The sequence below is a fragment of the Mesoplodon mirus genome (assembly GCF_964341445.2).
Source record: "Mesoplodon mirus genome assembly, chromosome: 11".
Taxonomy (NCBI): domain Eukaryota; kingdom Metazoa; phylum Chordata; class Mammalia; order Artiodactyla; family Ziphiidae; genus Mesoplodon; species Mesoplodon mirus.
Window position 1 is genome coordinate 20,372,288 of NC_138987.1, and position 27,554 is coordinate 20,399,841.

The window sequence follows — 27,554 nt, forward strand, 5'->3', positions numbered from 1 at the left end:
CTGTGGTTATAATTCTGTACAGGAAATAGTTTAGCTTAATGTAGGAAAATGTAGAGCCTTTTATCTGGATTGTAGACCTCCACACTGAAACTTTTCTTCTGACATAGTGGCTAAATAAGATCTATACATGCATAAAGTGGGAGGAGAATCTTCATAAATTAATATACAGCTTTAGGAATATTTTACCTTTATTTTCTTTTTAGGACCATATTAGTCCTCGTCTTTCATTTTTCTCCTGACATTGGAAAGATCTAATTAAAACATATTAGTAGGAACATTGTACCAACTTAAAACCTTGATTTACTAAAATCTCAACCTTTAGATCCTTTGTCCAGTGGTAGTTATTTATTGAGAAATGTATTCAGCTTAGTAAGTGAAAAGGGTGCTTAAAACCACACAAATAAAGGAAACCAGGAGTACTTCCCATGTTTGGATCTTGTTCTAGTTAATTTTTAGGCTTTTTCATTAGTCAACCAAATTCTCTGCCCCCTGTACTGGCTTGAATTCATAACATCATGGGCGGTATTTCAGGAAGTGAGGTTACAGTGATGCTCATAGCAGCTAAGTGCAGAAGTTAAATGTAAGATGCCTAACACTCGTTTGAACTGAGCCCCACAGTTCTTGAGCAGATTGCTTGAATTCCTTGTAAATGATTCATTGGGAATGTTCCCACGTAATTTCAAAATTGTTATGTACCAGGGTAAAGCCTTAATTTGTATATGCTTTAGCACAATAAGATTGCCTCTGGGATGCTGTTTAGTTTGTATTTTGTTTAACATTTTTCTCCTAAGAAACCTGACTTCTGTACTAAATCATTTATTATACATTAAAAAGTTGCTCTTTCAGATTAGAGCTATAAATGTTATCTTGTGGGATAAACAGTATAGTTTTTAGCTATATGAGCCATGTTTATTATGGTGCTAATGTTCAGTAGCTACCTTTGAATAATCTCACCATTTCCTCTGATGATGTGCAAGTGGCAGAGCTCACCAGTTCACGCCTGGACATGTTACAGGGCTTGGGCCCTCCAGCTAGCTCTTTTGGGGTTTTGAGTCCATACCTTTTTGATGTGCTTTGGTGGGAGGTATAAAGTATCTGGATTTCTAAACCCAAGAACTTTTGAATTGAGTCAAGAATTTGTAGCTTTGTAAAACCTCTTTAGCAGTAGTGATCTCAAACCGATTATAAGCTTGAAGCTCCCTTCCCAAGTTGGGAGCAGTGGCATCACTGCATATGCCCCAGAATGGCAAGGGATATGATCTTGTAAATAGGAAAGCTGTTACTTAAAAATTGTATTGTTCACCTACTAGCCATGTATCTCTTGAAATCATTTTGTCATGTTTACAATGATGTACCTTACTGGTAACAAATTATTAGCTTGATGTTTAACAATAGTGCCTTTAGTAAATTATTTTACAACCAAAACACGTTGTTTTTTGTTAGATCAACTTAGCAGAATGTGTAAGTCCACAATGAGATGTACTGTAAGAAATCTAAGTTTCTGTTCATTGACTAGGTTTTAGTTTTGTTATTTTAATAGCCGTCATTTTTTTAGATGAGTTTTAGGTTCGTAGCAAAACTGAGCATAAAGTACAGAGTTCCCATGTACCCCCCTTCCTTGACTTCAGACACACAGAGCCTCCCCCGTAGATTTTAGTTTAAAGGATTTAAAAAGTAAAGGGCTAAGTCACTTACTACTTTCTCATATATTTACATTGAAGTAAGTACTGAAACAAGCAACTATACCATTGTAAACAACATAGCTTCCAGAGTTGTTTTTAACTGTTCCACTAAAATTAGGTACTAAAAGGTGTAGCAATTTAAGTATAAAGCAATCCTTGACATTAAGAAACGCTAGACTCAGGTATCTTGACCACAGTAAATCTTTAATGAGGTATAATAATGTTAACAGTTGAGGTAACAACTTGCATAGCTATTCAATAGATGAATGATTTTAAACCATAGCCATTTAATACTCAAGCTGTAGTTTTGGCATGAATGATCTGTCTGTTCAGTGATAAATTCTCATTGCACTTCATGATCAGCTGCCTCAAATGATTTCAACCTGCAGGCACAACCCACTTGAGAAAAAAGATAAATGATGTTCCAGTGGTTAACACTTAGCTAAGTTCTTACATAGCTCTTCTATAGAGGTTAGTGGATTCTCATCTTTCTGAATAAAATTAAATTAGCAGCTGTAGGACTTTAAAGAGATCTAATAAGGTTGTTAGGGAAGAGCAAAGAGTATTACATACTATATTTTTAATAAAATGCAAGTATGATTTTTAATTTTAAGAAAGTCAGGGCCCAGTGTTTGAATATCTAAGAGGCTCTTAGTAGTCACATAATCCTAGCAAGAGTAACTTAATCTAGGCTTTAGTTATTTAGAAAAATGAGATACTGAATATTTTGCCCAGATGCCAATATCTCAGTCCTATGCAATTTTTTCTCCTCAAGACTTATTTTTATCCCTTTAAACTAAAAATTTCAAGATACAATATAGTACAAAGCTTTAAGAGATCTAATGTTAAATATATAAAATGAACTCATATCCAAGTTGAACTGTACCTGTATTATATCATAATATACTGTTTGCTACATTCAGTTTTTTTATGACTGCTTTATTAGAATCTGGACAAACCTATTTGCTGCCAGTCAGTCATTATAAGTCTCGGCCATCATTGTTTTCATGTCCATAGTACTGAAGTCATTTAAACATGCTATTTATAAAGCTGTCATCTTCATTTGTATACAGTTTGACTATGCCAAATAAAGAACAGTTATTAAAACTTAATAAATTTTTGAAAAAAGGAAGTTCCAATAACCAAAATAATGTCTGTTCTGAGCCCTGTAACACACAAAGCCTCAGGAATATTAATGAGTGTGATCAATGAGTATTTAAGTGATACCTTGATATTTCACTTTGTAGTAGTTTAACTCCCTTTAGGGGGCAAAGGTGACTTCAGTATACAAATCTGAAAGAAATGCCTTTTTTTTTTGGTAAGACTATTAGTGAAAAAAGTCTAATATTCTGTCTGATAAGAATTTGTATAGAAAATAGCTATAAAAGATAAATAAGAAATGTATAAAATGATGCCACCTGAACTTCTTCAGTAGAAGATTGCACAAATGATCTGAGCCAATTAAGACATCAAAATATAAAAGAGGTAACACCAGGCTGAGGTAAACACTAAAAGTTTAAAACTCCCAAGTACTTGAGAAGTTTAGTTACCTGCTGACATTGATACACATATACTTACGCTAACTTCGTCTGTAAAAAAGAGATTTGTTGTAGTTAGATACAAAATGTGTAAACATAGTGTGCACTGATTAGTAAGTAAAAATAAAAACAAGCTCAAAATTGTCAGCCCTTTTAAAAAGTATGTATACAAAAAAAAAAAAGTATATATACAAATCACAAGAAGAAAGCCCCACTGTCTTTGGATCAGCTAAGCATTTCATTAGAAGAGGCATCAGCTTCTTCATTGGGATGTTGGCTACCAGACAGGAGTTCTGGAGGCAAGAGTTTAGAATGTCCATTCTCAGTAACTCGCTGGGTATAAAATAAGATATAAGCTTGGGCCTTGCGTACTTCATCCATAGTGCACATGCTTAGCTTGGAATCATTGCAGTGTACCCAGAACCCTAGAGTGAAGCACAGAAATACATCTTAATGTTTACAAAGGAACTTTAGAAGTTTCTAGTATAAATGAAAACATGGATTTAAAGACAGCTTCAGTGAGAGTTAAGCTTTTTTCAAAGGGAAAATAATTGTCTAGCCAATTTATTTCTTTTAATTAGAAATACAGCTTGGGCAGTATGTTACTCTGGAATTATCTACCTTTATCTTAGAAGTAATTTGAAGTTACAGAATCTGACCGATTAGTTCACTTGACACTAGCTTTAATTCCTGGTATAATCTTACCAGTTCATGCTTTGCTGGTAATTATACTGTAAAGCAAATAGTGTACAACTCATGGTAGTGTTAAATTAATTGCCTTCATGGGTTATTTGGGCCTTTTGTCCATATCTTCTTTTTTCTAAGGTTCATGGAGGCAGTAAGTAAAAGTGAGGTTTTTTCTTTTTTTTTTTTTTTGTGGTACGCAGGCCTCTCACTGCTGTGGCCTCTCCCGTTGCGGAGCACAGGCTCCAGACGCGCAGGCTCAGCGGCCATGACTCACGGGCCCAGCCGCTCCGCGGCATGTGGGATCTTCCCGGACCGGGGCACGAACCCATGTTCCCTGCATCGGCAGGCGGACTCTCAACCACTGCGCCACCAGGGAAGCCCAAAGTGAGTTTTATATGTTAGAACTTGAACTCAGTTTGTTCCAAATATCTGTGATCCCCCAGTTCATTAGATGCTTTGTTCTTTAACGAAAGTAACTGAATTAAACCAATAAACAGAGGACCTACTCTTGGAAGTGTGCCTTTAGCACTCTCTGACTTTTTAATTACTGAGACCATCCTTACTATTTTATCCCTTCAGCTCTTTTAACTCAAAACTACCACAATCCTACATAAAATATCCCATTTTCTGCACATAACCCCGTTTTTTATGAACAATACTGCAGAAGCATTCTTCTTGCAAGAAAACTAGAGGTCAAGTGGCTTTGCTTAAGATTACTTAGTGGTCAGTTTCGAAACCCCGAAAGCCTGAACTCCGGCTTCCAAAAGTCTAACCCAAGATAAAATACTTTTTCTCGTCTCTACCTCCTTCGGAATTATAACAGTAGGCAGTGTAGTGTCCTGAGCCAAATCCTTTCCCGTGGTGCATTACTACAGCAGATAAATCATAGATAAAACATTCTGGTCTGAGGGATTTCAGCGATTCCCTGCAGCAATAGGGCTCCATGTTTAAGATTTCTTCAAAGCCAACATGAACACCGATCTTCTCTCGGTTATTATGTCCCGACCACCTACGAACAAATCAGGGTAAAATTATCAACAAAGTCAAGGGAAAATAACCACGTACTAGGTCCAAACTCATAATAATAGAAGGCCTCAGCGTAGAGTACAATCATATATAGTAAATAGTGTAAATAGAAAATCTTTTCAATGCTAAAGTTGGCTATAAATAGAGGAATGTAGGCTTATTTACCAAACAGGTACAGTCAGGTTGTAAAATAAATTATTTGGCTTCTGTAGTTAGATGACAGTATAGGAAGAAAAGTAACTTTCAGAAAAATATGGCACTATGGCATTTTCCCCCTTTGAAGAGAGAAATTCAACACACCAAAGGGTTTTTAATTAATTACTGTCTTGTCCGTACTTTGAGGAGGATGTCCCAGAACCTAGAGTTTGTTCCTGGGAGACATAACCTGGACCTTTCTTGGCCAGGGGTGCAGAAAAAACAAAACAGGGCACCTCTAATTCCTCAGAACACTTCAGAGCTCTTCATACTAAAAAAGTAGAAACTGTGACCCTTCCCTGTGTGTAGATCAGTATAACACCTGTTAGTGACAAAACTCAAATAATGTCCCTGTACTGTCAGTTTCTCAATCTGTTGGTCATGCTTCCCAGTATGGGGTCTATGCATGTAAAGCAATGTTTTCATCTTATGCATAGTATGAATTGGTGCTACAGGAGAAAAATAATGTATGTTAGTTCTTTCAAGAGATTATAATCCAACTTGGGGTGGTATGGTGCAGAGGCAAAAGAGAGACGGATGAAAATATAGTATTAAAGTATTGGGGGGCTTCCCTGGTGGCGCAGTGGTTGAGAGTCCGCCTGCCGATGCAGGGGACACGGGTTCGTGCCCCGGTCCGGGAAGATCCCACATGCCGCGGAGCGGCTGGGCCCGTGGGCCATGGCCGCTGAGCCTGTGCGTCTGGAGCCTGTGCTCCGCAACGGGGGAGGCCACAACAGTGAGAGGCCCGCGTACCGAAAAAAAAAGAAAAAAAAAAGTATTGGGGATTCCCTGGTGGTGCAGGGGTTAAGAATCCGCCTGCCAATGCAGGGGACACAGGTTTGAGCCCTGGTCAGGGCAGATCCCACATGCTGCAGAGCAACTAAGCCCGTGTGCCACAACTACGAGCCTGCACTCTAGAGCCCGCGAACCACAACTACTGAGCCCACATGCCACAACTACTGAAGCCCACGCACCTAAGAGCCTGTGCTCCGCAACAAGAGAAGCCACCACAATGAGAAGCCCGCGCACTGCAATGAAGAGTAGTCCCCTCTCGCCACAACTAGAGAAAGCCTGTGTGCAGCAACAAAGACCCAATACAGCCAAAAATAAATAATTTTTAAAAAAAGTATTAAAACATGAGGTTAAGACAGTAGGAGGTAGAGAAGGGAGAGGGGCATATAGACAGGTTTTATGAAGAAAAAAACGTGAAAATGTTTATTAGTATGATGTAAAATGTGGTATGGAACTAAAGGTGAGACTTGCAAATTATGTCATCTGCTGGACTAGAAGTCATATCCCAATCTTTCCCTATTAAATGTATTAAAAAATCCTGTATCCAGTGTACCTTTAATCTTAGTAAAGATGGAAGACCAAGCATGGAAAATAATGGGACTTGCTTAACCAAAGTTCCTGTCATTCTCACTTTATCTCTCTTTTATTTTACCATAAAATTCAAACCTTAAATTATTTAATTATGCTAAAAAGTTATCTAATTAGAAAATATTCATTTCTGCCATTTGCAGTAACATGGATGGACCTAGAGATCATCATACTAAGTGAAGTCAGAGAAAGACAAATACATGACATCACTTACATGTGGAATCTAAAATGATACAAATGAACTTATTTACAAAACAGAAACAGACTCACAGATTTTGAAAACCAATTTATTGTTACCAAAGGGGAAAGATACGGGGGAGGGAGAAATTAGGAGGTTGGGATTAACCTATACACATCACTATATATAAAATAGATAATCAACAAGGACCTACTATATAGCACAGGGAACTCTACTCAATATTCTGTAATAACCTATGTGGGAGAAGAATCTAAAAAACAATAGATACACGTATAACTGAATCACTTTGCTGTACACCTAAAACTAGCGCAACATACTCCAATATAAAATAAAAATTAAAAAAAGAAAAAATACTCATTTCTATCAATATGTGGGTACCCATTTTTTTTCTGCTGATAAAAATACAGTTAAATGATAAAGAACAAGATAACACTATACCCAAAATTCATAATGGTTTACTTCTGAGAGGGAGAGGGAATAGGACTAGGAGGCACACACATCAGAGCTTCTAAGGTATTAGAAATGTTGTTTCTTATGCTTCTTAAAAGCTCTTGGGCTCCCCTCCCCAATCCCATTCTCCCTTTTATCTTATATACCCTATGTATTGTATACACTGGCAAATACAATAGTACTTCCTGAATAGATGAAGAGAAAGGAAAGAGATAAATGTGGTGGTAAAAGCGGCATAAAAATGGTCTCTGAATCAGAAATAGGGCATGAAACGTCAAAAATGTTTTGGGCAGAAGATGGAAGGGGGTCAAATAGGTTTAAATTAAGGCGAGCTTTAAATGGCAGATTAAAGAGGCAATTATGAAGAACAGGAGGTTCTTCAACAATTTATAGTAGCCAATTAAGTACCAATTTAAGTACCAGAAATTTAAGTACTTTCAATTCTGTCTTTATGGAATCTTACATGTTCTCACCTCTCCATGCTCCCTGGCCCTGAACAATATTCACCTCCTAACAATCTTCCTGTTTTCATTCCACTTGATTTTACACACCATGGCAGGTCTCACCAGACTTTTCACTAAACTTTTGTTATATACCCTTTCCTTCCTTCATACCTTTGTTCAGGTTGCTCTCAGGCTAAAGTGCTCCTCCTGTATACACCCCATTCATTCACTTAATATTTTGGGACATCTACTATATACTTAGTTCTAGGCTTTGGAATATAGGAATGAAAAAGACAAGATCCCTGTCATTACTGAGTTTCTGTTCGTGGGGAGAGAAATAAGTAAATAAACTATTGCAGATAGTGGTTTTTGTCATGAAGCAAAAATAGGGTAGGTAACGTGACACTGAAGGTTGGGTGGTGCTACTTTTAAATAGGATGGTCAGGGAAGTCCTCTCTAAAGAGATGAAATATGAACTGAGATTTAAATTATACAAAGTCCTCTATGCCATTAGAGAGGCTTTGGGAATGTTTAGATTTCGCCTAACTCTCTCCTCCAAGGCGCTGATAAATCATTTTGTATATAGTTTGTGATACTTGATATTTCTACTTCACCATTATTTCTGTGCATGCCTGATTATAATCTTGTTGAGAAAAGAATCCAACCTTATATTCCCCAAAGAATATGAAACAACATCTGGCATTAAAAAGCACTCACATGGTATCTGCTGACTGTACTTTTTTTTTTTTTTTTCTTTTTGCGGTATGCGGGCCTCTCACTGTTGTGGCCTCTCCCGTTGCGGAGCACAGGCTCCGGATGCGCAGGCCCAGCGGCCATGGCTCACGGGCCCAGCCGCTCCGCGGCATATGGGATCCTCCCAGACCGGGGCACGAACCCGTATCCCCTGCATCGGCGGGCGGACTCTCAACCACTGCGCCACCAGGGAGGCCCCTGCTGACTGTACTTTTAACAGCTTAAATAAATAACTTTAGTCAGTTATTTCCATTAACAGTGATTATCTCTGGGAAGTGGGACTGAGAGAAAAAGGTACTTTTAGTTTGGGCTTTTACATTACCTTCTGTAATGTTTGAATTTTTTTTTTAAACATGTATTCCTTTAATTTAAAAAAGAAAGAAACCAGCAACAACTAATATGTACAAGAAACACGATCTCAATAGTTTTCAAATCATAGCACATAAAGTAACTTCTCATTTCTTAAGAGAACAATAAACTCTCAAGTTAACATGGTTATTACAAGGTATGAAACCATACGCTTTGATTAACCAACAGATTTGCCAACTAATCTAAATATATTTCTGAAAACTGAAGTTTTTTGTTTTTGTTTTTAACTGCTTGGAACTGAACTGCTATACTATTGTTCAAATATTTTCCAAGCATGAAGCAATTGGGTCAAATACTCTCAAGTTATAGATTTAAATTTAAAAAATTTTATACCTAAAATATGGGGAATACTCTCAAATCAAATACTCTCAAGTTATAGATTTAAATTTAAAAAAATTTTATACCTAAAATATGCTGAATATTAAATGCTATAAGCAGAGACTTACAAGGAGAATGATACTAGCAGACCGAAATACAAGGGGTCTGCTGATCAGCAGTACATTCTGCAAGGGAAGATAATCAAGGAGAGTTATTGAACATGGTGTCTATGATTAGGGCTAGAGACAATGACAGGATTTTTTTCCTTAAAAAAAAAAACAAACAGAAGTAGATAAGTCATCTAGCCAAGTATTAAAATTTATTCTACTACTAACCTGAATCGTTTGAGATGTAGTCTGAGTACCTGAGGTAGGTGGCAAATCATAAGCTGTTTCTGAGCTTCTGTGAGCACAACTGGTTTTGAGGAAAACCTTCTACGCTTTGCTGTGATATTAAAGACAGAATGAGATGCAAATTTAAGGATATAAGGAAAAGCTGAGTAAACGCAAAATAATTCAGACATGTATTATCAGTTAAACATCTACTGCGTTACTGTGCTAGAGATAAAGGCATGGCCTTGCCCTCAAGATACTTAGAATCATGTAAACACACAAAACTTATGAGCTAGTCAAGGTATACAGACATGTAAACAAATAAGCACAGTTGACTCTTGAACAACAAAGTCTTGGACTACATGGGTCCACTTACATGCAGATTATTATTTTTTTCAATAAATGTACAGTCGGCCCTCTGCAGGTTTCGCATGCACAGATTCAACCATGGATCGAAATTTACATCCGCAGTTGGTTGAATCCACTGATGCGAAATCTGCAGATACAGATGACCTACTATGGAACTTGAGCATCGGTAGATTTTGGTATAAAAGTGGGCGCTCCTGGAACCAATCCCCTATATATACTGTACATGATTTAATATAATCCTGAAAATAAGGCAAAAGAATGATACTGTGCTATAATATTTTTAAATGGATTTGGCTATGCCAACTAACAGGAAAAGTTAAAACTCTCCCTAAATATACTTTAATATACTCTTACCAAAGTCTAATTAAAAAGTTTCATGGTCAGTTCATTTCTTAAGGCTAATCAGGATCCCCGGGGCATGGGACCTTCCTTCCAAGAACACCCATCCCTGCGCTTCCTGGGGATCCACCCCAGCACTGCCCAAGAAAGCAAGCCTTTACTAGCTCAGCATCTGAGGTCTCCTTCAGTATCTTGCTATTTTAGTACCAAATCTTAAACAAGTGGAACTGAGGATTCTTTTTGTTTACCCCCCTGGTTCTCTAGAGGTCCACCTATGGACCTTGTCCTGGCTGGGCCACTGGCTACCAAAATTTGCTCTTGATGTCCAGGAGCTATTCTTCAACTTGTACAACTGCGACTCCAGCCGTAGCAGCAGCTGCTTCTCATGTAGGAAGTAGAATCAGTCCACCATGAGGCTGTCCTCTAACCCATCTCCTCTTGCTACCAGAAAGCTTTCCTCCAGGTCTATGCCCCTGAGATCCAGGTATTGGGCTGCTGCTGAATGTCAAAGACCTACCTTTGGATTGTCATCCAGAAATATATGGTCCAAGTGTAGCTAGACAAACGACGTTAACTCCTTGAATTATAATTTTAAACATTTGCCATTATGTATTAAATTAAAGCAGCTCTTTTAGGCCCTTATTTGGTGGACCCAGGAGACACACACAAACATGTTATAAAGCCATATTCTGCATTTATTCATATCTTTCTACTCCCAGATTTGGTGATGAAAGCATCTAGGACCATTCACATTTATGTCCAAGAAAGAAATACTTCACTATACAAATTTGATAAAGGTTTATTTTCTTTTAACCTTATAAATCTTAGGCTCCTATAAATTAACAGATTTTATATTAGGCAGCACACAGAAAACAATGTTAGTATGTGTTCTAGAATACTATCAACTCATGTGCCATTTTTCCAATGCTGGAACAGCCCATGTTGCTTTTATATTACCTTAGAAGTTTAGTATCTAAAGCCCTAGAATCATTTTTTCAGACATGGAGCTTAAGGAGAATATCTGCAAATATAAACACCAAAATGCCATGTACACATTGACAGAGATAAAGAAACTGGATAAAGACACAGAAGATCCGATGTGGTTTTATATACCATTTGCCTGGAGGATGATGCTTCTTTAATTGAAATGGCTATTTCATCCCCCAGTGCTGGGTTCCTATGCTCGCCTCTATCAGAGAGCTTATCATAGTAGATCTTAATTGTCTGTTTCCTCCATTAGGTATGTGAGCATCTTGAAAGCGTCTTACCTCTATCCACAGCAACTAGAACAATTACTAATATAGAAGAGACAGTCAGTAGATGGTTTTTGAATAAATTTTTGTTTTTATGAAGCCAAAGTCCATAGCAGCAGTCCAGCTATATGTCTTATTTCCTATTATATAAGTATGTAGACACACACGCACACACACACATATATTATCTATATATCAATGTTTTGATATGTAGCAAAAAGACTCATAAAGCAAACATTTCATTCAGTACTAAATAACATGGTTATCTTTTACTATTCCCATTTGCTACTTTATTCTGCCCTCACATATTAAATTTAAATTTTATTTTATGAATCCTTTCTATACTTTACTATAGGATCAAAAAAGTTTTAATGTCATCAATAAGGCAAAACAAACATATAGTTCACAAATGCCAATTAAAAAGTAGAACTATCCAGCCAAGTTTCTTTTGATAAACTAACAGTTTATTTCTATACCTGCTACTAAAGGAATTTGTTCCAGCTTCCTTCATTTGTGTTTCTCTTTGCTAACCTTAGAAAAGCAAAGAGAATATACAGCTTCTACTTACAATTACACTGGTCACATACGTAGATTTTTCCTTCTAAAGCTTCAGTTTCTGTGAATTTGGCCAACATTTCAGTAACCAGACATGGCTGGGAAGCAGTATCTTTTCCACTGCATTGGTATCTTTCTGGAAATTCCAGTGACAAGTCCCAGAAAGGTTCTATGGTGTTTGATTTGTTGTCACATGCAAGACATGTAACCTGCAAATAAAAATATTAGTTTCTCAGATTACAATCCTTCTGTCAAAATATTTATTCCTTTCACTAGAAGTCACTGCCAGTAAATTAGCTCTTCTTCTGAAAATGCACTATCAGCATTCTGAATAATCTGTTTTATATTATTTTCAGGGAATAATTTTTTTCTTCCGTAAACCCATTATGCATTGATGGGCTTTAGCTACTAAGCATTCGAAAAGCTCCAAGGGCATTAGTCAAGTCTGAATTTAGTAGAAAACCAAACCATGGACTCAGTTATATACCCATTGTGTGTATATATATGTGTGTGTGTGTGTATGTGTGTCTATACATATATAATATATATGATATATATTTATATGCATTTAATTTAATGTGTTTAGATTATTAGACTTGAGGTTCTTTGCCCTTTTTCCTTCCTCATCTTTCACTGATTAATTTTCTCACCCCAAATCCCTATAACCTCTTAACCATGATACAAGTAAAATACTATTAGTATATTTTTATATACAGATTTTAAAATATAGTATATTTTTATATATGGTATATTTAGTATATATTTTGAAGCCCTTCCAACTGATAATTTCAAAAGATAGTACATATAACATAAATATATATATATAATATAAATACTCCCACTTAAAGCAAACATCACTACATTAAAATCCTCATCAAAATATAGGAACCACACAGAATATGAGGCCTTTCTAACAACTTATGTAGGAAACACAGTAACTGGAAAAGGAAAGAATAATAATTTCAGCAAAGCATTCAGCAGGATTTAATGTCAACAAACACTGCCCATAACTGAAGACAGACTCTGTAGATCTAAAAATCCACACATGATATGAAATATCACTAAACTCTTTCATAAAAGCTATATTCCTGGAACAAACAAAAAAATAAAGAGGCCAATTTTAATGTAGATTTTAGATTTAACACATTGACACAAAGAAAATAATACTCCTGGTGTTTAGTTTGGGGACTCACTAGGACCGTGGTCTGACCTTTTGAGAACAGTTTCTTGAATTTGGTGTGGGGGTGGGGTGGGGCGGGGCATTCCAACCTCTGAATCTCCTGAGATGACCAGTTTCCTAAGTGTTTATTACACATTGAAAGGAAGAAAGCAAAATGCTAGCATAACAATTTTTATTAATTTCAAAATTCATCCATAAAGGAAAAAACAAGCACATAACCATTCTCGCACTATTCAAAATACAAAATGGTAACTTTCTGGAAAGAAATTTGAAGCCAAGTATCAAAAGTCCTAATCTTTGACAAAGTAATTCTACTTCTAGGATTCTGTCCTAAGGAAATCATTAGAAAAACCGTATTAATTGATCGTGACATTATAATGATGTCTGGAAACAGTTTACAAGTCAACAATATGGAAATGGTTAAATAAATTATGGTATATACATATGATGGACACTGAAATGTTGTGAAAAGAATGATCAAATATTTTGATGACTATGAAAAATCCTTACATTATTAAATGAAAAAGTGAAAAAAGCAGGTAAATTCAACATGACCATACAATTAGGGGGAAAAATATGTATAAATATTCAGAAGAAAAAAAAAACCTAGATGGAAATATACCAAAATATTAATAGTTTTATGTGTGGGTTATGTGGAGTTATGGTACTAAGGGATGATTTTTCTTCTGCATAGATTTACTGTACCATATAGATTTTCTATATGGTATATATTATTTTCTTTATAATTGTGTATTTTAACTTCTGCATTAAAGGTTTAAAATGACAGAAAAAGATGGTGGAAAAATAAAATTGCATGCAACACAAGAAGCACAACTCTTATGTGCTAATTGACACAATGTAGAATCTATACATTTCTGAAATATGAAGGGAAATAAACTTCATAGATATTCCCTAAGAAGAAATACATTTGAAATATTTAAACTACATTCCAGAAAAGTATGCTATAAAAACAAAAGGTGGTACCATTACCATGAAAGCTGAACTGAGGAACAGAGGCATGTGTATAGGGGCCTAATTGCCTCAGTTAAAAAACAAACTTTTTTTTTTTAACATCTTTATTGGAGTATAATTGCTTTACAATGGTGTGTTAGTTTCTGCTTTATAACAAAGTGAATCAGCTATACATATATCCCCATATCTCATCCCTCTTGCAAATAAACTTTTTAATAGATCTTTATTGGAGTATAATTACTTCACAATACTGTGTTAGTTTCTGTTGCACAACAAAGCGAATCAGCCATATGCATACTGACTTACTTCACTCTGTATGACAGACTCTAGGTCCATCCACTTCACTAAAATAACTCAATTTTGAATAAAGTTTTTTTAAAGCTCTATGCTCTGGAAAAGTAGAGAGCCGATGTTTAGTAACAGTCTACCAACAAGTCCACTCATTCTAGAGAATCATTAATTAGATGGAAGATTCTGATTTTGTGACTTTCACAAGGGAAATTTTTGCAGGTATAATTAAAATAAAGGAAAACCATTTAGGATCTTTCTAGATGAAATCACATTTATTTACCTTCAAATTTTGCTACCTACTTGTTAAAGTTTTCAAACCTTGCCCCCTTCGGTTCTATAGGAAATCCTCCAGGGCTACTCCTTTGTCCCTGAAATTTCTCAAGTGTACACCAAATCCATTCCCAGTACAAAAGTATCTTCAAATCTGTTCCTTGTGGGATTAAACTCTTCTCAATCCCTCAGAGGACGAATGCAATACTATTAACCTATGAAGTTCTGTTTCCTGATTCCCTCCCCCCATCAAAAAGCTTTACTACCATGGATGTAAAACTACTTCCAAGGATTCATGAAGGAAACAACTGTAAGAGTGAGCTGACTTCTTCATACATTGTACAAGTGACCAATTTTGACCTGAGAACAGTACTAGTACTAACGTACCAGATATACAGGGAATAAGCACTTTTTAGGCTTCACTTTATGAATCCCCCAAGACGAAAGTGAGATTTAAAAAAAATCCATACCTGACTAAGAAGTTGTCCATGAAAGATGTTATTTACAACATTCAGAACCTGCTTGATAAGTTTTCTTTGAGAAGTGGGGATAAGAGCTGGTAACCTGGTACCCGTTGTCTCTAGTTCATGTTGTATTTTATCCAAAAGCTCACAAAGAAATTCCTGAGCATCTTGTTGGGCATAACCACGAAAAGCAGGAATTAGTCTCCATACTGAGTGTAGCATAGCAAATGGTGAGACCAAGGCCCACTTTCCAGACCACATGACTTGGAACAAAGTATGCAATTCATGACAGAGAGAAATGTATTGTGAACTTGGCTCCCTTGGCTGAATAAGTTCCATCTTTCTACTCTTTGGTGCTCCACCGCTTAGTCCTGATGATAAACTTGGATGTCTGGAGCGAACAGAGCATGTTTCTTTTTCTTGGCATTCATTCATTTGATATACTGTATCTGTGATTGGAGGATGCTTATAAGATGATCTTGTTTTATCACTAGCTGTCACAGCTAGCCATTGGTTCAGATCAAGTTTTAAAAAACACTGTCGAAAAATAAGTAAATGACTTAACACTTGAAGAACAGAATTCATATAGCAAGTATTTCCCAAATTTCTCAATCCTGTTACACCAGGAGTTACTATTGGTCTTTGTTTAACAGAGGAGTCACTGGCTTCTTTTAGTCTTATATCTTCTGAGGTAGATACTACTTCATCTTTTGCTGGTGATGCTGAGGCTTGCAGTGGTACTTGAACAGGAACTATCTCTACTGTGGTGGACTCAGAGAGACCTTGCAAACGTAAACTCTTTCTTGGAGGCACACTTTCCAATTCTGCTTTAACTTGATACTCTAATTCTTGCCGTCTTTTCTTCGCTTCTCTTTTGGCTATTTTTTCCTGAAATCGTTCTTGCCTTTTTCTTCCAGTGGGTGACTGTTCAAACCAAGTTCGAAAGATTTTACCCATTAGTATCCTTCTCCTGTGCCAAAGAGCAGTATACGTTTGATCTTCATTTTGAAGCAGAGATTGGGTGTCATCGTGTAAGAAATAAGAATCATCACTTGCACCCACAGACCGTAAAACCCTTCCACCACGAGTGGTGCAGTGATAATTTTGACTTTTGATTGCACTTAACGTACTTCGTAGTAACTTCAGGTCTCCAACTGCATTATCATTAAGAACATAATCATCACAAAGGTAACAAAAAACATACATCTTGTTCACCTCCAATGCAACAGGATGACTGCTTTCTTGAAAGTGCTTGAGTGCATGTTCTTCAATATATCTTCCACAGGCCACATGGGAACAGCTAAGGCAAGCCCAAATAGACTCAGTTGTATTGCAGTCCACACAATGCCATTTCTGAGGGTTGAGGATGGAATGGTCTTGAGCAAGCTGCAACTGCCCAATGTGTTTGCACTTATCCATTGTTAGCATTTATTTAGTCTAGCTGAGAAACACATAATCCAAACAAGTCTCTGTTCATAACATTTGAAGCATCTGAAAACTAAGCAGAACAATGTCAATTTTTAATAAAAGAGAAACAAAAAGCCAATATTTTTCTTTTTCACAAGGTATTTTTCCAGGAATTATTTTATTTTTCCAGGAATAATTTTATAAAATTGTTCTCTCTGCTCCCAGTGCTTGGGCTGCCCGTCATAATACCATAGGCAGTTCTCACTTTTCATTTACTCTAGACTTCACTAATCTTTCATCCACCTTGCTCTGAAAGCACGCACACATCACTTTACTTTCTCTGATGGTTCCTTTTAAAAACTTTGTTTTTAATTTTATGCCACCATCTACTGGTAAAGAATGGGTAGCAGTCCCTTTTCATATGCCCTTTTATCCAATAGTCTGAAGGCAGTTTACAAAAATATTCGTTTTCTTTAAAATTGGGACTGGCAAGACCCAAATACATCTCATTAGTGTCTATATTCTGAGAGCCCTAAGTGGAGCTACTAAAATATAATCACAGTTAAAAGCATGGGTTTTGAAGTAGAAAGACTTAGGTTTGAATGCTACCTCTGCCACATACTGTTTATATGTCTGATTTGAGCAAATACTCTAACTTCTCTAAACTTCATCTGTAAAACAGGGAAAATCAAACCACCTTCACAGAATTGTTAAAGGACTGAGATAACAAAATATCTGGCACATAGTAAATGCTCAGTAAACAATAAATATTTATCTGACACATAGCTATAGTGAACAAATCAATATTACATTCTATTTATTTAAATAATACTAAATAAAAATACTAAATATTCTAATTAACTACCATTTAAAATTTGGCTTTCCAGTAGTAAATCAATAATGACCTTTAATTCATGGCTCTGTAATGATAGACTCTGATTTGATAGACTTGACAGTTTGCCTTAAGGAAAGAGAATAGTATTCTCCCATTCTGTCTTTGTATTTGAATAGACTCTCAGGAATGTGCAAGGATGTATAAGCAAATTAAGAAAAAAGAGGAAAAATATGAAGTGAGTGGCAATATAATGAACTTCTACATTCTGGCAGGCTAAGCATTACCTGAGATTAGAAGCTTATTTCAAAAAACAAACCCACAGGGCTTCCCCGGTGGCGCAGTGGTTGAGAGTCCGCCTGCCGATGCAGGGGACACAGGTTCGTGCCCCAGTCTGGGAGGATCCCACATGCCGCGGAGCGGCTGGGCCCGTGAGCCATGGCCGCTGGGCCTGCGCGTCCGGAGCCTGTGCTCCGCAACGGGAGAGGCCACAACAGTGAGAGGCCTGCGTACCGCAAAAAAAAAAAAAAAAAAAAAAATCTATTTAGATGATGGCAAGGCCCCTGACTTTCAACAGGAAGTGGCCTATAATCAAATAGCATAATTCCATTTGATGCGAAATTGTAAAAAGGGTGAAATGTTGATCAGATGCCATCTCTCTGAGAGGCAATATAGCAGGCAAGAGGTCTCACAGCAAAACAGCCCTAAGGAATCCAAATGCCTGAGTCTAACCCTCGGCTGCATTTATTACGTGACATAGACAATTATTTATGTTCCACATACCTCAGTTTTCTTATCTGTAAAATAACAGTAGTAATAACATCAATAGGGTTGATGAGGGAATTAGGGAGATTTATATTTGTAAAGCACTTACAACAATTCCTGGCACTTAATAATATGGCCCTTAGTACCTCTTACCTGCCAATAATAATAATAATATTACTACTACTATTATTAATATTAATATTATAAATGCTAGCTTCCCTCTAGTTTTATCACTTTTAGCCAGGGGTTCTTCTCAGGCAAATGTGTACTAAGGCAAACTTAGGTACTAACTGATAATTAAGATGTTAGCTGAGGACTAAGGTCAGACCTCTCCCAGGGGTATTTGCATTTTAAAAGGGGATCTTTCAGATTAAATCTTTTAAAAAATCCAAAGAAGTGAAACCAGAATGGTGGAATGACAGATCATGAGATTAATATTTTAGAGTAGGGGGCCCACTTGCTCAGTCTATTTATGAAAGAAACCAGTAGGGGGTGGACGACCAAGAGAAGGGCAGGGAAGAATGAAGGAGCTAGAGAGCCAGGCTGCTGCTACCAGACATCTCCAGTTTGCTCTGCTGCCTGGAGCCACTGCTCAGAGACAGTTACTAGAGTACCCCAAAGGGGCCTGGCCACAGCTCGGAGACAGTTACTAGCATAACCCAAAGGGGCCTCGTCACACAAAGATCTAAAAGCCTGGACACAACTCGGAGACAGTTACTAGAGTACCCCAAAGGGGCCTGGTCACACAAAGATCTAAAAGCCTGGCCACAGCTCGGGGACAGTTACTAGCATAACCCAAAGGGGCCTCGTCACACAAAGATCTAAAAGCCTGGCCACAGCTCGGAGACAGTTACTAGAGTACCCCAAAGGGTCCTCGTCACACAAAGATCTACAAGCTTGGAAGAGAAGAAAGGGGGATGGGAGTATTTCTTGACACTTCCTATTTTTCTCTACTGGGTTCAGAGCACTTCTTTTCATTTGCTAATCCACTGCTGAGAAGCTATGTATTAGCTCTGTTTGGCACCAGCAGATAGGAGAAGTGATTTGGGGCAGTATATTCATTTTATAGAGAGTTAACAAAATATTTTTGTACCCCCCATGTAGATTCTGGTAAAACATTACCTGTATCTATATGTAATAGCAATATACAAATAGTCAAGATGTTTTGAATGAAATCTATATATAAAGATTAAAATTACCTATATCATTTTCTCATATTTTTAAAAGTTTCACACTTTAAATTCCAATTAACAGCTATGAAATAGCTATTTTTAAACCAGATATGCTATCTTTATTTTAAAGACAGATGGATTTATAAATATTCTGAAAGCTTTGCTTTGCATTCTTCACTGCTTAAAGACAATAAAAATTTTAATTTGTTCAAAGAAAACCATTCAAGCTATTCAAACTTTTCATGTCATATAAATGAGCAAGCATCTTTATTTTTACAATTCCCTTCAGCAAATCTCTAAAGTTTACAAAATAATTGTATTTGACTTGTTGAAACCTAATTATTTTACAGAGTTAGCATATCATTAAAGCAATTATAAAATAGAAAGCTAAAATGACTAGAAGAGAAATAAAACATAAGATCTTATTAGATATGGTATTTATAGTCAAAGGTTTATATCACACACAAATATCAAATAAGATTACAGGTAAAATATTTAACTTGTTACGGTTCGACAGCACAAAACTGCTTATACTTACCACACAGTGAGGACACTGTGGAATCTATTTTAATGGCTCTTCAAACCTCTTCTTGTAATGAACCCTTTCTACCAGCAGAGGTTCAATGGTCAGGTGTAGATAGCCATCTACCAAGTCTTTATCTTCAGACCTAGCCCTTCTGAACCAGTGCCAGGCACACTTCAACTCAGCTTACCTATACATTTTGCCTTCACAGAATTAGCTTTTCCAATATTCTCTTATTAAAGATACTGTATTATCATTCAAGTACCCAGGCTAGAAATCTTAAACTTTTTTTTTTTGATTCCTCCCTCCCATCTTTTCCATGCAAACATTCAATTTGTCATATATAGTAGGGTTATCATTCCCCAAGCCTTCATTCCTTTCCATTTCCAGAACTATCATTCTCATTATGGACAAATCACTCTGAAGCACAGCAGTAACCTCCAAACTGGTCTCTCATCATCCGGACTCTCGCTTTCCTTCATAGTACTATCCTGCCAAATTAATCTTCAAGTTTGCTTTGAGCCTTTAACGCTTGTACTTAAAACCCTCTGTTCCTCATAGTCAAGTAAAGCAGTGGATTTCTAACTTCGACTAAGACTCCTTGGAAACTTTACATCAGGTTCCAGTAAATGTGTGTATACATGTAACACACATACCTGGAGCAAAAGTTTCACAAACAATCCTTATAAAAATAATGTATTCTGATATTTCCTATTCTATTTTATTTAAAAAGAAAATGCTGGGCTTCCGTGGTGGCGCAGTGGTTGAGAGTCCGCCTGCCGATGCAGGGGACATGGGTTCGTGCCCCGGTCCGGGAGGATCCCACGCATCGTGGAGCAGCTGGGTCCGTGAGCCATGGCCGCTGAGCCTGCGCGTCCGGAGCCTGTGCTCCGCAACGGGAGAGGCCACAACAGTGAGAGGCCCGCATACAGCAAAAAAAAAAAAAGAAAAAAAAAGAAAAAAAAAGAAAATGCTGCTCACAAGTCACTAAATGGCAGTTTTTCAAATACTGCAGTAAAAAAATACTTTACATTTGACAGTCGTGCTTTCAAAATTCTCCAGATTCCAGCCTATCTTCTTCGTCTCATCTTATTACCCCTCTGTCATGAGCACTCCAGCCAAAAGGAATAATCTCCAGTTCATTTCCTGAACTCATCTTCCTCATTCCCTCACTTCCACCTTTAAAAAATTTTATCTATCCTCCAAGGCCCAACTCCTTCATAAAGTATTTCTAGTTAAGAAAATCTTCTCTCCCAACTTCCTAAAAGTCTTGAATTGTGCCAAATGTGAATCCTTGGGTTTATCTGTGTGCACATCCTTTCTCTGCCAACTATCTGCTAGGTAGGTTCCCTGTGGTAAGGGAGGGACTACTTTTCAAACATCTTTTATCTCCTTCATAAGAAAAGGTAAGGGCTTTATGAAGATCCTCTAGGTTCTATAGCCATACTGTTTCAGGCTACCAAATTCTTGGCACAGTCAGTCAACTAGTATTAACTGCAGGCCCACTTCAATTTTCTTTGTGTCTTTTAAATCAGTGGTTAAGAATAGAAAGTCGGGCCTCCCTGGTGGCGCAGTGGTTGAGAGTCCGCCTGCCGATGCAGGGGATACGGGTTCGTGCCCCGGTCTGGGAGGATCCCATATGCCGCGGAGCGGCTGGGCCCGTGAGCCATGGCCGCTGGGCCTGCGCGTCCGGAGCCTGTGCTCCGCAACGGGGGAGGCCACAACAGTGAGAGGCCCGCATACCGCAAAAAAAAAAAAAAAAAAAAAAAAAAAAGAATAGAAAGTCATTGATCACTAGTGACCAAAACTACCCCCTCCTCTTAACCAAGTGGCCGTTTTGCCCAGCTAAGGCAGTTTCCAGATAGTTTGTGATGCCATTATCCTACTTCCTCTGTTCTTAACCAAAGCCTACCATGTGTCTTGACCCATCCTACATGCTTCCAGATGCCCAAAATAGATATTACACAAAAGCAGACTGAGAAATACTTCCCCAACCCTAATTGGGGTATTTTAAATTTTGGTATGACATGTAGTGACCCTTTAAATAAATATTTAAATAAATATTTATACCCTCCAAATATAAGTATTACTAAAAGCTATAAGAATCATTGAAAAATTAGAAGGGTAACTAATTTTTTACTTCAAAAATGAACATTCCACTATAAATTTTTAGTTATCTTTAACATAATGATCTTTCTCAGGTGACCACTCACTTTCCACCTCAGTTTCTTTAGAAGACACTTAGAAAGAAAGCATAGAAACTACAAGAGGTTAGGTACCAAAGATCAGTTATATGAAAGTAATTTAGATTTTCTAATCAGTGCAATTAGTAGCATAGTTTTTAGATTTTTCTCATTAAAAATGTTTTTATGGAAGTCTGGAAGTTACCATGAAAAACAAACACAAAAATAGCCAAACTAAATTACTATTTTAAAAAGTGACAAAAAATGAGGGAAATAGCTAATATACATTTCTAGAAAGAGTATTTTAAAATCTGAATAGTCACTAATATAACATCATCATGCTCTATTAAGAAACTTCCCTCTTTCATAGTTCATACTTAGTCAAATAATCATCATATAAGATTTACATTTTATATAATGCCTAGTGTGTCTTATAGGCACAGTTTTTACAACTATCAAAGGATTGTTTAAAAACTCTTATAAGACCACATGATAAATTCAAACTCCTTAACATGGCAGGTAAGAGTTTTCAAATTGTGGCACAATATGTACTTTTCTACTCTTATCTATGACCAGCCATTTCCCACACATCTTTTGTTAAATGTTTTTATATACCAATGACCACATGGTGAATAAGTTCAATTTTTAAAACATTTCATAACTGGGATATAACTATTGTTTCATAGGAAATGGGTATGTGCATTTTATATAAATACTTATATAAATTATATTCTTATTGAAGAAAAAAACATGTTCCACTGGGCATAAAGTAGAATATTTAAATAAAATTGTCACAGTAACCATCTTTATCTCATTAAAGAAAATTCTCCTGAGACTTCCCAAGAGGGATGGCATATGTTGAATCTTCATTTAACAAAGAAAATTTTTGTAACAAAACTTATTTTTCTTTTAACAATACCAAATAACCTAAACAGATCCTCTAGAAGCTATTAAAAGTAGGAAGATTTGTTATTTTCCATGATAAAAGATAGGAGGAAATGGCAATTTCAATAGGAAGTAGGCCTTAGGAATTACTAACCACCACAATCTTTACATGCATCTGGATAGGAATGAAAATAACTATCCACAGTAATTAGGGCAAACCTTACCCACTCCTTTATAAGCAGTTTTCAATTTTCCATTTATTTCACGGAACCACCATAGTACCCTGTTCTCTTAAGAGATGTTTATAAAATGCCAAGGGCCAAGCATGGTGCCTGGTACATATAAAGGGATTCAATATTTTTGAATGAACAAATTATTGAATGAATAAACACAATGGGCTCTCAAGCTCTCTCTGCTCCGTCTTAGGTATGTTATTATGTCTATTATGTGTTTTGGCACCTCTCCTTGTCAATCATGATGTATTTCCTTTCCTTTATCCTTAGAAAGGCTCTGGCTATTCTTTCTTCCTCTAGAGATCTAGATTCTATAATTACCCGGATCTTGCTTGAAACTTATTAAACAATAACGGATACTCTTTCCCTGGGCCTTCTTCAAGTCTCTAGCATGCCTCTCCTGAGGCACAGAGATTGTATCTAGTTGACCATCTAAGGAAAAGCAAGTTCCGCTGCCAGATTATTTGATTTCCTCACCCACCACAACTTACAAGTATTTCATTCATGGGCAATTTTGTTCCAAAATATTTATAATTACATCAACCTACTGCAGCTAACTTCATAACAACAGGGGAAACATTCATAAAAAGATTGAGCATTCTACCGTGGGTCTAGTAAATTGAGCTCAAATACTTTGTGTGAAATGGCCAGACTATTATTCTAGTACATATATGACTTGGCCTAACAAGTATATTCTTGGACTATAAATTAGTTTTCTATGGCATGTAAAACTCCATTAAAAATGAATTTCTGATAATAAAGTGTTTATGATGTCTGAAAGTGCTATGAAAAATCAATTGTACTTCTTATAGTAATCTTTGTCAGAAGCCAGTATTGGTAGAATTCTTTTATATTTTAGTTACTTGTCACCTGTTTGGGCTGGGCCTAATGGTAAAACTGTCCCCATTACTGAATTCAGGAAATGATTGGGCATACATTTCCTACCTTGATTAGACTCCTAAGCCCATGCTCTCAGCCTCTCTCTAATCTCCCTCAACCAGACAACTCCATTAGAATCTGGCAATGTTCCTTCTGGCTAACATTGCCAGGAAGGAGAAAAACTTCAAAGCACAGTTTTTTTTCTGCTACCAAGATGCCAAAATATTGCCTTTCCCTGTACTTCTGTATGATCCAAAAACCCAATTGAGCGAACATTTACGGAGGTTTTTCCTCCATGTTAAGCAGTAAGTCAGGTGCTAGGGTTACAAATAAAATACAATCAGACTCTGCCTTCAAACAATCCAACGAGCAGAAAATCCTCTTATGTACTACCAATGCTATGACACTCAGTAAGATTCAAGTGTGTAGTGGAAAAGTTTGGTAGAGGTATATATGATACCTATTTCTTTCTTTTTGGAGTGCAAGAAAAAAAATATGTGAAAAAGGGGGGTAAAGACAATTGGGTAGAAACAATATACTTCAAACTTTTAACCCAAGTCTTCAACGGATTTCCCATTTTAAATATTCCAAAAAGTTTATCATTGTATATTACACTAAACGCGGATTCACCAATCACTTAAATTTTTTAAGCTTAAAAAAAAATGTGGGACATTAATATTTTCAATGAAAAATAAGACATGCACAATCAAACCAGTCAAAACACTTCAACTTTCTACCATGTATGTATTGAACTCTCTGTTCAATATCAGAATGTGTCTAAATTTCAATATGAATAGTCTACAATGATCAATATTGGATTGAAAAATCTGCTACCCATTGCAAAATTAATGGCTAGGACACAAAAAGCTAGAGAAATGGCAGTGCGGGGGAGAGAGGCTAAATGAGACAAAATGTATTAAATCTCTTTCAAATGGCCTGAGACGCTAAATTAAGGATAAAAAGATTAAGGTTCCAAGAATACAAAGTGTTCATCTCTTTCAAGACAACTAAGTACTGAATCTCACTGTGATTATGAAATATTCTATAAACATGTGCTTAACTTATGCTTGGCTTTCCTAATTTGATCACAGTGAACAGCCAATTCTTTTTCCTTGTTTATACCTAAAGCTGGTTTTAAAGACAACTCAAAATGGAATTCCAGGCCCAACATTACCACCCCCCTACTTTTACCCCACAGGCAGCTACTTAACAGATAATAAGGAATTCAAGTGCAGGGCCTGAAAGTCGTATTTCTATGCTAATTTCACAACCCCGTTACTCGCAGGATCTGACAATTAAGGCTTAAAAATGGGGAGCGGGGGTTTGAGGATAAAGCGGCTCTCTCAAGACTTGCTTATTTTTTAACTTCCAAAATTAAAACTGCAAGAAATTATCCAGTTACCAGTAGAATTTACAACAGCTCAAACTTGAAGTTGAAACAATTACCATGTTTCACTTTCTTTTTTATTGCGGGGGTGGAGGAGAGGGCGAGTCCTACTATTTCGTAAACTTGAGCAGTCATTTTCTTCTCCCTATGCTGACACATTTCTTTATGCCCCCCAAATAAGTTTAGCCTATTAGCATTCCTTCCCCGAAGGCCAGCGGGAATGGTTTAGAAAGCTGGTATTCAAAAATCCCAAGTGTCTCTAAGTGGCAGCAGGTGCGGGCAGTGCCGGGACCCGATCAATGGAGGGAAGGCAAGACATTCCTTCTAAATGGAGGACTAGAACCGCCCTTCCAAAGCATCCCAGGGGCGCTTCGAGCATCACTTGGCGGCACTCAGAGCCAGGAGGAGGATGCGGTTTTATCTCGACAGTGCCAGCTCCACAGAGCGCCCCAGCCCGCATCAGATACGTGATCAGTTTCGCGATTACATCTCCTCCACGGTCCGGCACGCGGGTCGGGGCACAACTCCCCCTCTGCATCCCCTTAAGTCCCCCAATTTTGCCCCTTCTCCCAACTCGTCCCCCGCCCCTAGCCGAGCGCAGGGTGGCTACGCGGTGCCCCTGGCCACAGGGGACGCCGCTCCTGGCAGCATCTCCGGGGACTCATGAGGTGCCGGAACCGGCCAGGGCATCGCTCGACCCACCTTAACTTCCCAGAGGCGCCAATTCTAAATTCGCCGGACCCGCCGCCGCTGCCGCCACCTCCTCCTCCACGCTCCCCTAGGCTCGCTCCCCTCAGTCCGTCGGCAGCCCCTCTCCCTCCCTCAGGACCCCTGCGCCCTGCGCGGCGGGAAAACGTCGCTAAGTGCCTCCCGGCCCTGGGGGCTCCCGTCGGATTTCTGCTCCAGCAGGGAGCCTCGCTCCGCCAACCGCCGCAGCCGCGCGCGCCTCTCACGCACACTCACCAGCTCGAGCCGGAGCGGCCATCTTAGCGCTCGTCTCCCGCGCCCCCCTTCCCCGTTCCCCGGTGCCGCGGCGACAGCAGCAGCAGCGGCGGCGGGGGCCCGGTCGGGCGGCTACGTCAGCGGTGACGCCGCGGCCGACCCCGCCTCCCTCCCCTCCCAAGCCTTCAAGGGGGCGGGCCGCGCTGCGTGGCGACTGCGGACCCGTGGGTTGCCGGCCTGAGGGGGGAAACCCGCGCCTGGGCTCCGACTGGGCGTCCGGGGATGGACGTCCCCCGGCGCCGCCTGTGGCTCTGCGCGGGCAGTAGAAGCTCCTCCGGGGCGGGCTTCGCACCTGTCGTAGCCGTCGGGGCCTGGGAGGGGGCATCCAGTGTTTCCTCACAGCTTGTGAGATGCACAATATCCCCCGGGCGTCCTTACTCCTTCATAGAATTTCTGCCACTCAGCGCCGAATTGGTTGACAGAAACGCGCGCCAATCTCGTTGTCGTCAGAATCTGCCCAAATTGGCGTAGAAAGTTTTCAAGAAAACGTTTCCTTCTCGAGGATGCCCTCAGGTGTGAGCTCAAGTGGCGGCGACTGCTTTGAATTTGGCTTCTTCAGACGGCAGTCGGGCAAGGAAGGTTCCAGAATGGGAAACTCCCTGAGAAATCAGAGGTAAGGGACACGAAAGTCACCTCTGTCCAGCGTTACTTTACCTGAAATTGCCAATTTAAGGTAATGAAGTAGATTCCGAAAAGAAACGAAGGGAAGAGACTGGGGGATAAAAATCTGGAGAAGAGGAAAGTCAAGCCCATATGTACGGGAAGGTTAATCCGTTACTGTTTATTGAGCTTTTACTTTGCGCTCGGCTCTGAGCCAGTTCTGCTCCGCTACCCCGTGGGGAGTGTGGAAAATGAAAAGACACTGTCTTCCTAAGGGGGGAACTTGAAGAATCAGCGAGACAAATGTGCGAAGTTAACATGTCAATGGAGTACAATATCTTCCGATATATAAGGCAAGCTATAAAATTGTTCATATCTTTTAATCAGTTCCACTTTGGGGAACATCTTTCAATGATATGACCTTAAAAAAATGAGTGCACAAAGCTATTCATAGCATATTATCCAAACAACAAAAATTTGAAGGGAAAAAAACCAAATATAACCAAAAGGAAATGGCTAATTAGCTTCTGGCATATTGGCCTCGGGAATTCTTACGCAGATCACAAAATGGCAATAGCCTTATCAATTAATACTTGAAAAAATACCAAATATGTACATGAA

General features: G+C 38.2%; 1 protein-coding gene across 2 annotated transcripts; it reads right to left on the reverse strand.

Moving 5' to 3' along the window:
• Nucleotides 1–74: 74 nt before the first annotated feature.
• On the reverse strand, nt 75–26,367 carry USP44 (ubiquitin specific peptidase 44). Of its 2 annotated transcripts, none has more exons than XM_082636020.1 (6): nt 26,295–26,367; nt 15,072–16,563; nt 11,902–12,097; nt 9,376–9,484; nt 4,711–4,916; nt 75–3,645 (listed from the first exon to the last, which is right to left on the reverse strand). In XM_082636020.1, exons 2-6 carry the CDS (start codon nt 16,491–16,493, stop codon nt 3,446–3,448), a joined length of 2,133 nt encoding a protein of 710 aa, XP_082492146.1. In that variant the 5' UTR covers nt 16,494–16,563; nt 26,295–26,367; the 3' UTR covers nt 75–3,445. The 2 variants fall into 2 exon arrangements, with proteins under 2 accessions (XP_082492146.1, XP_082492147.1); XM_082636021.1 differs by lacking the exon at nt 26,295–26,367 and adding an exon at nt 26,034–26,092.
• Nucleotides 26,368–27,554: the final 1,187 nt, after the last annotated feature.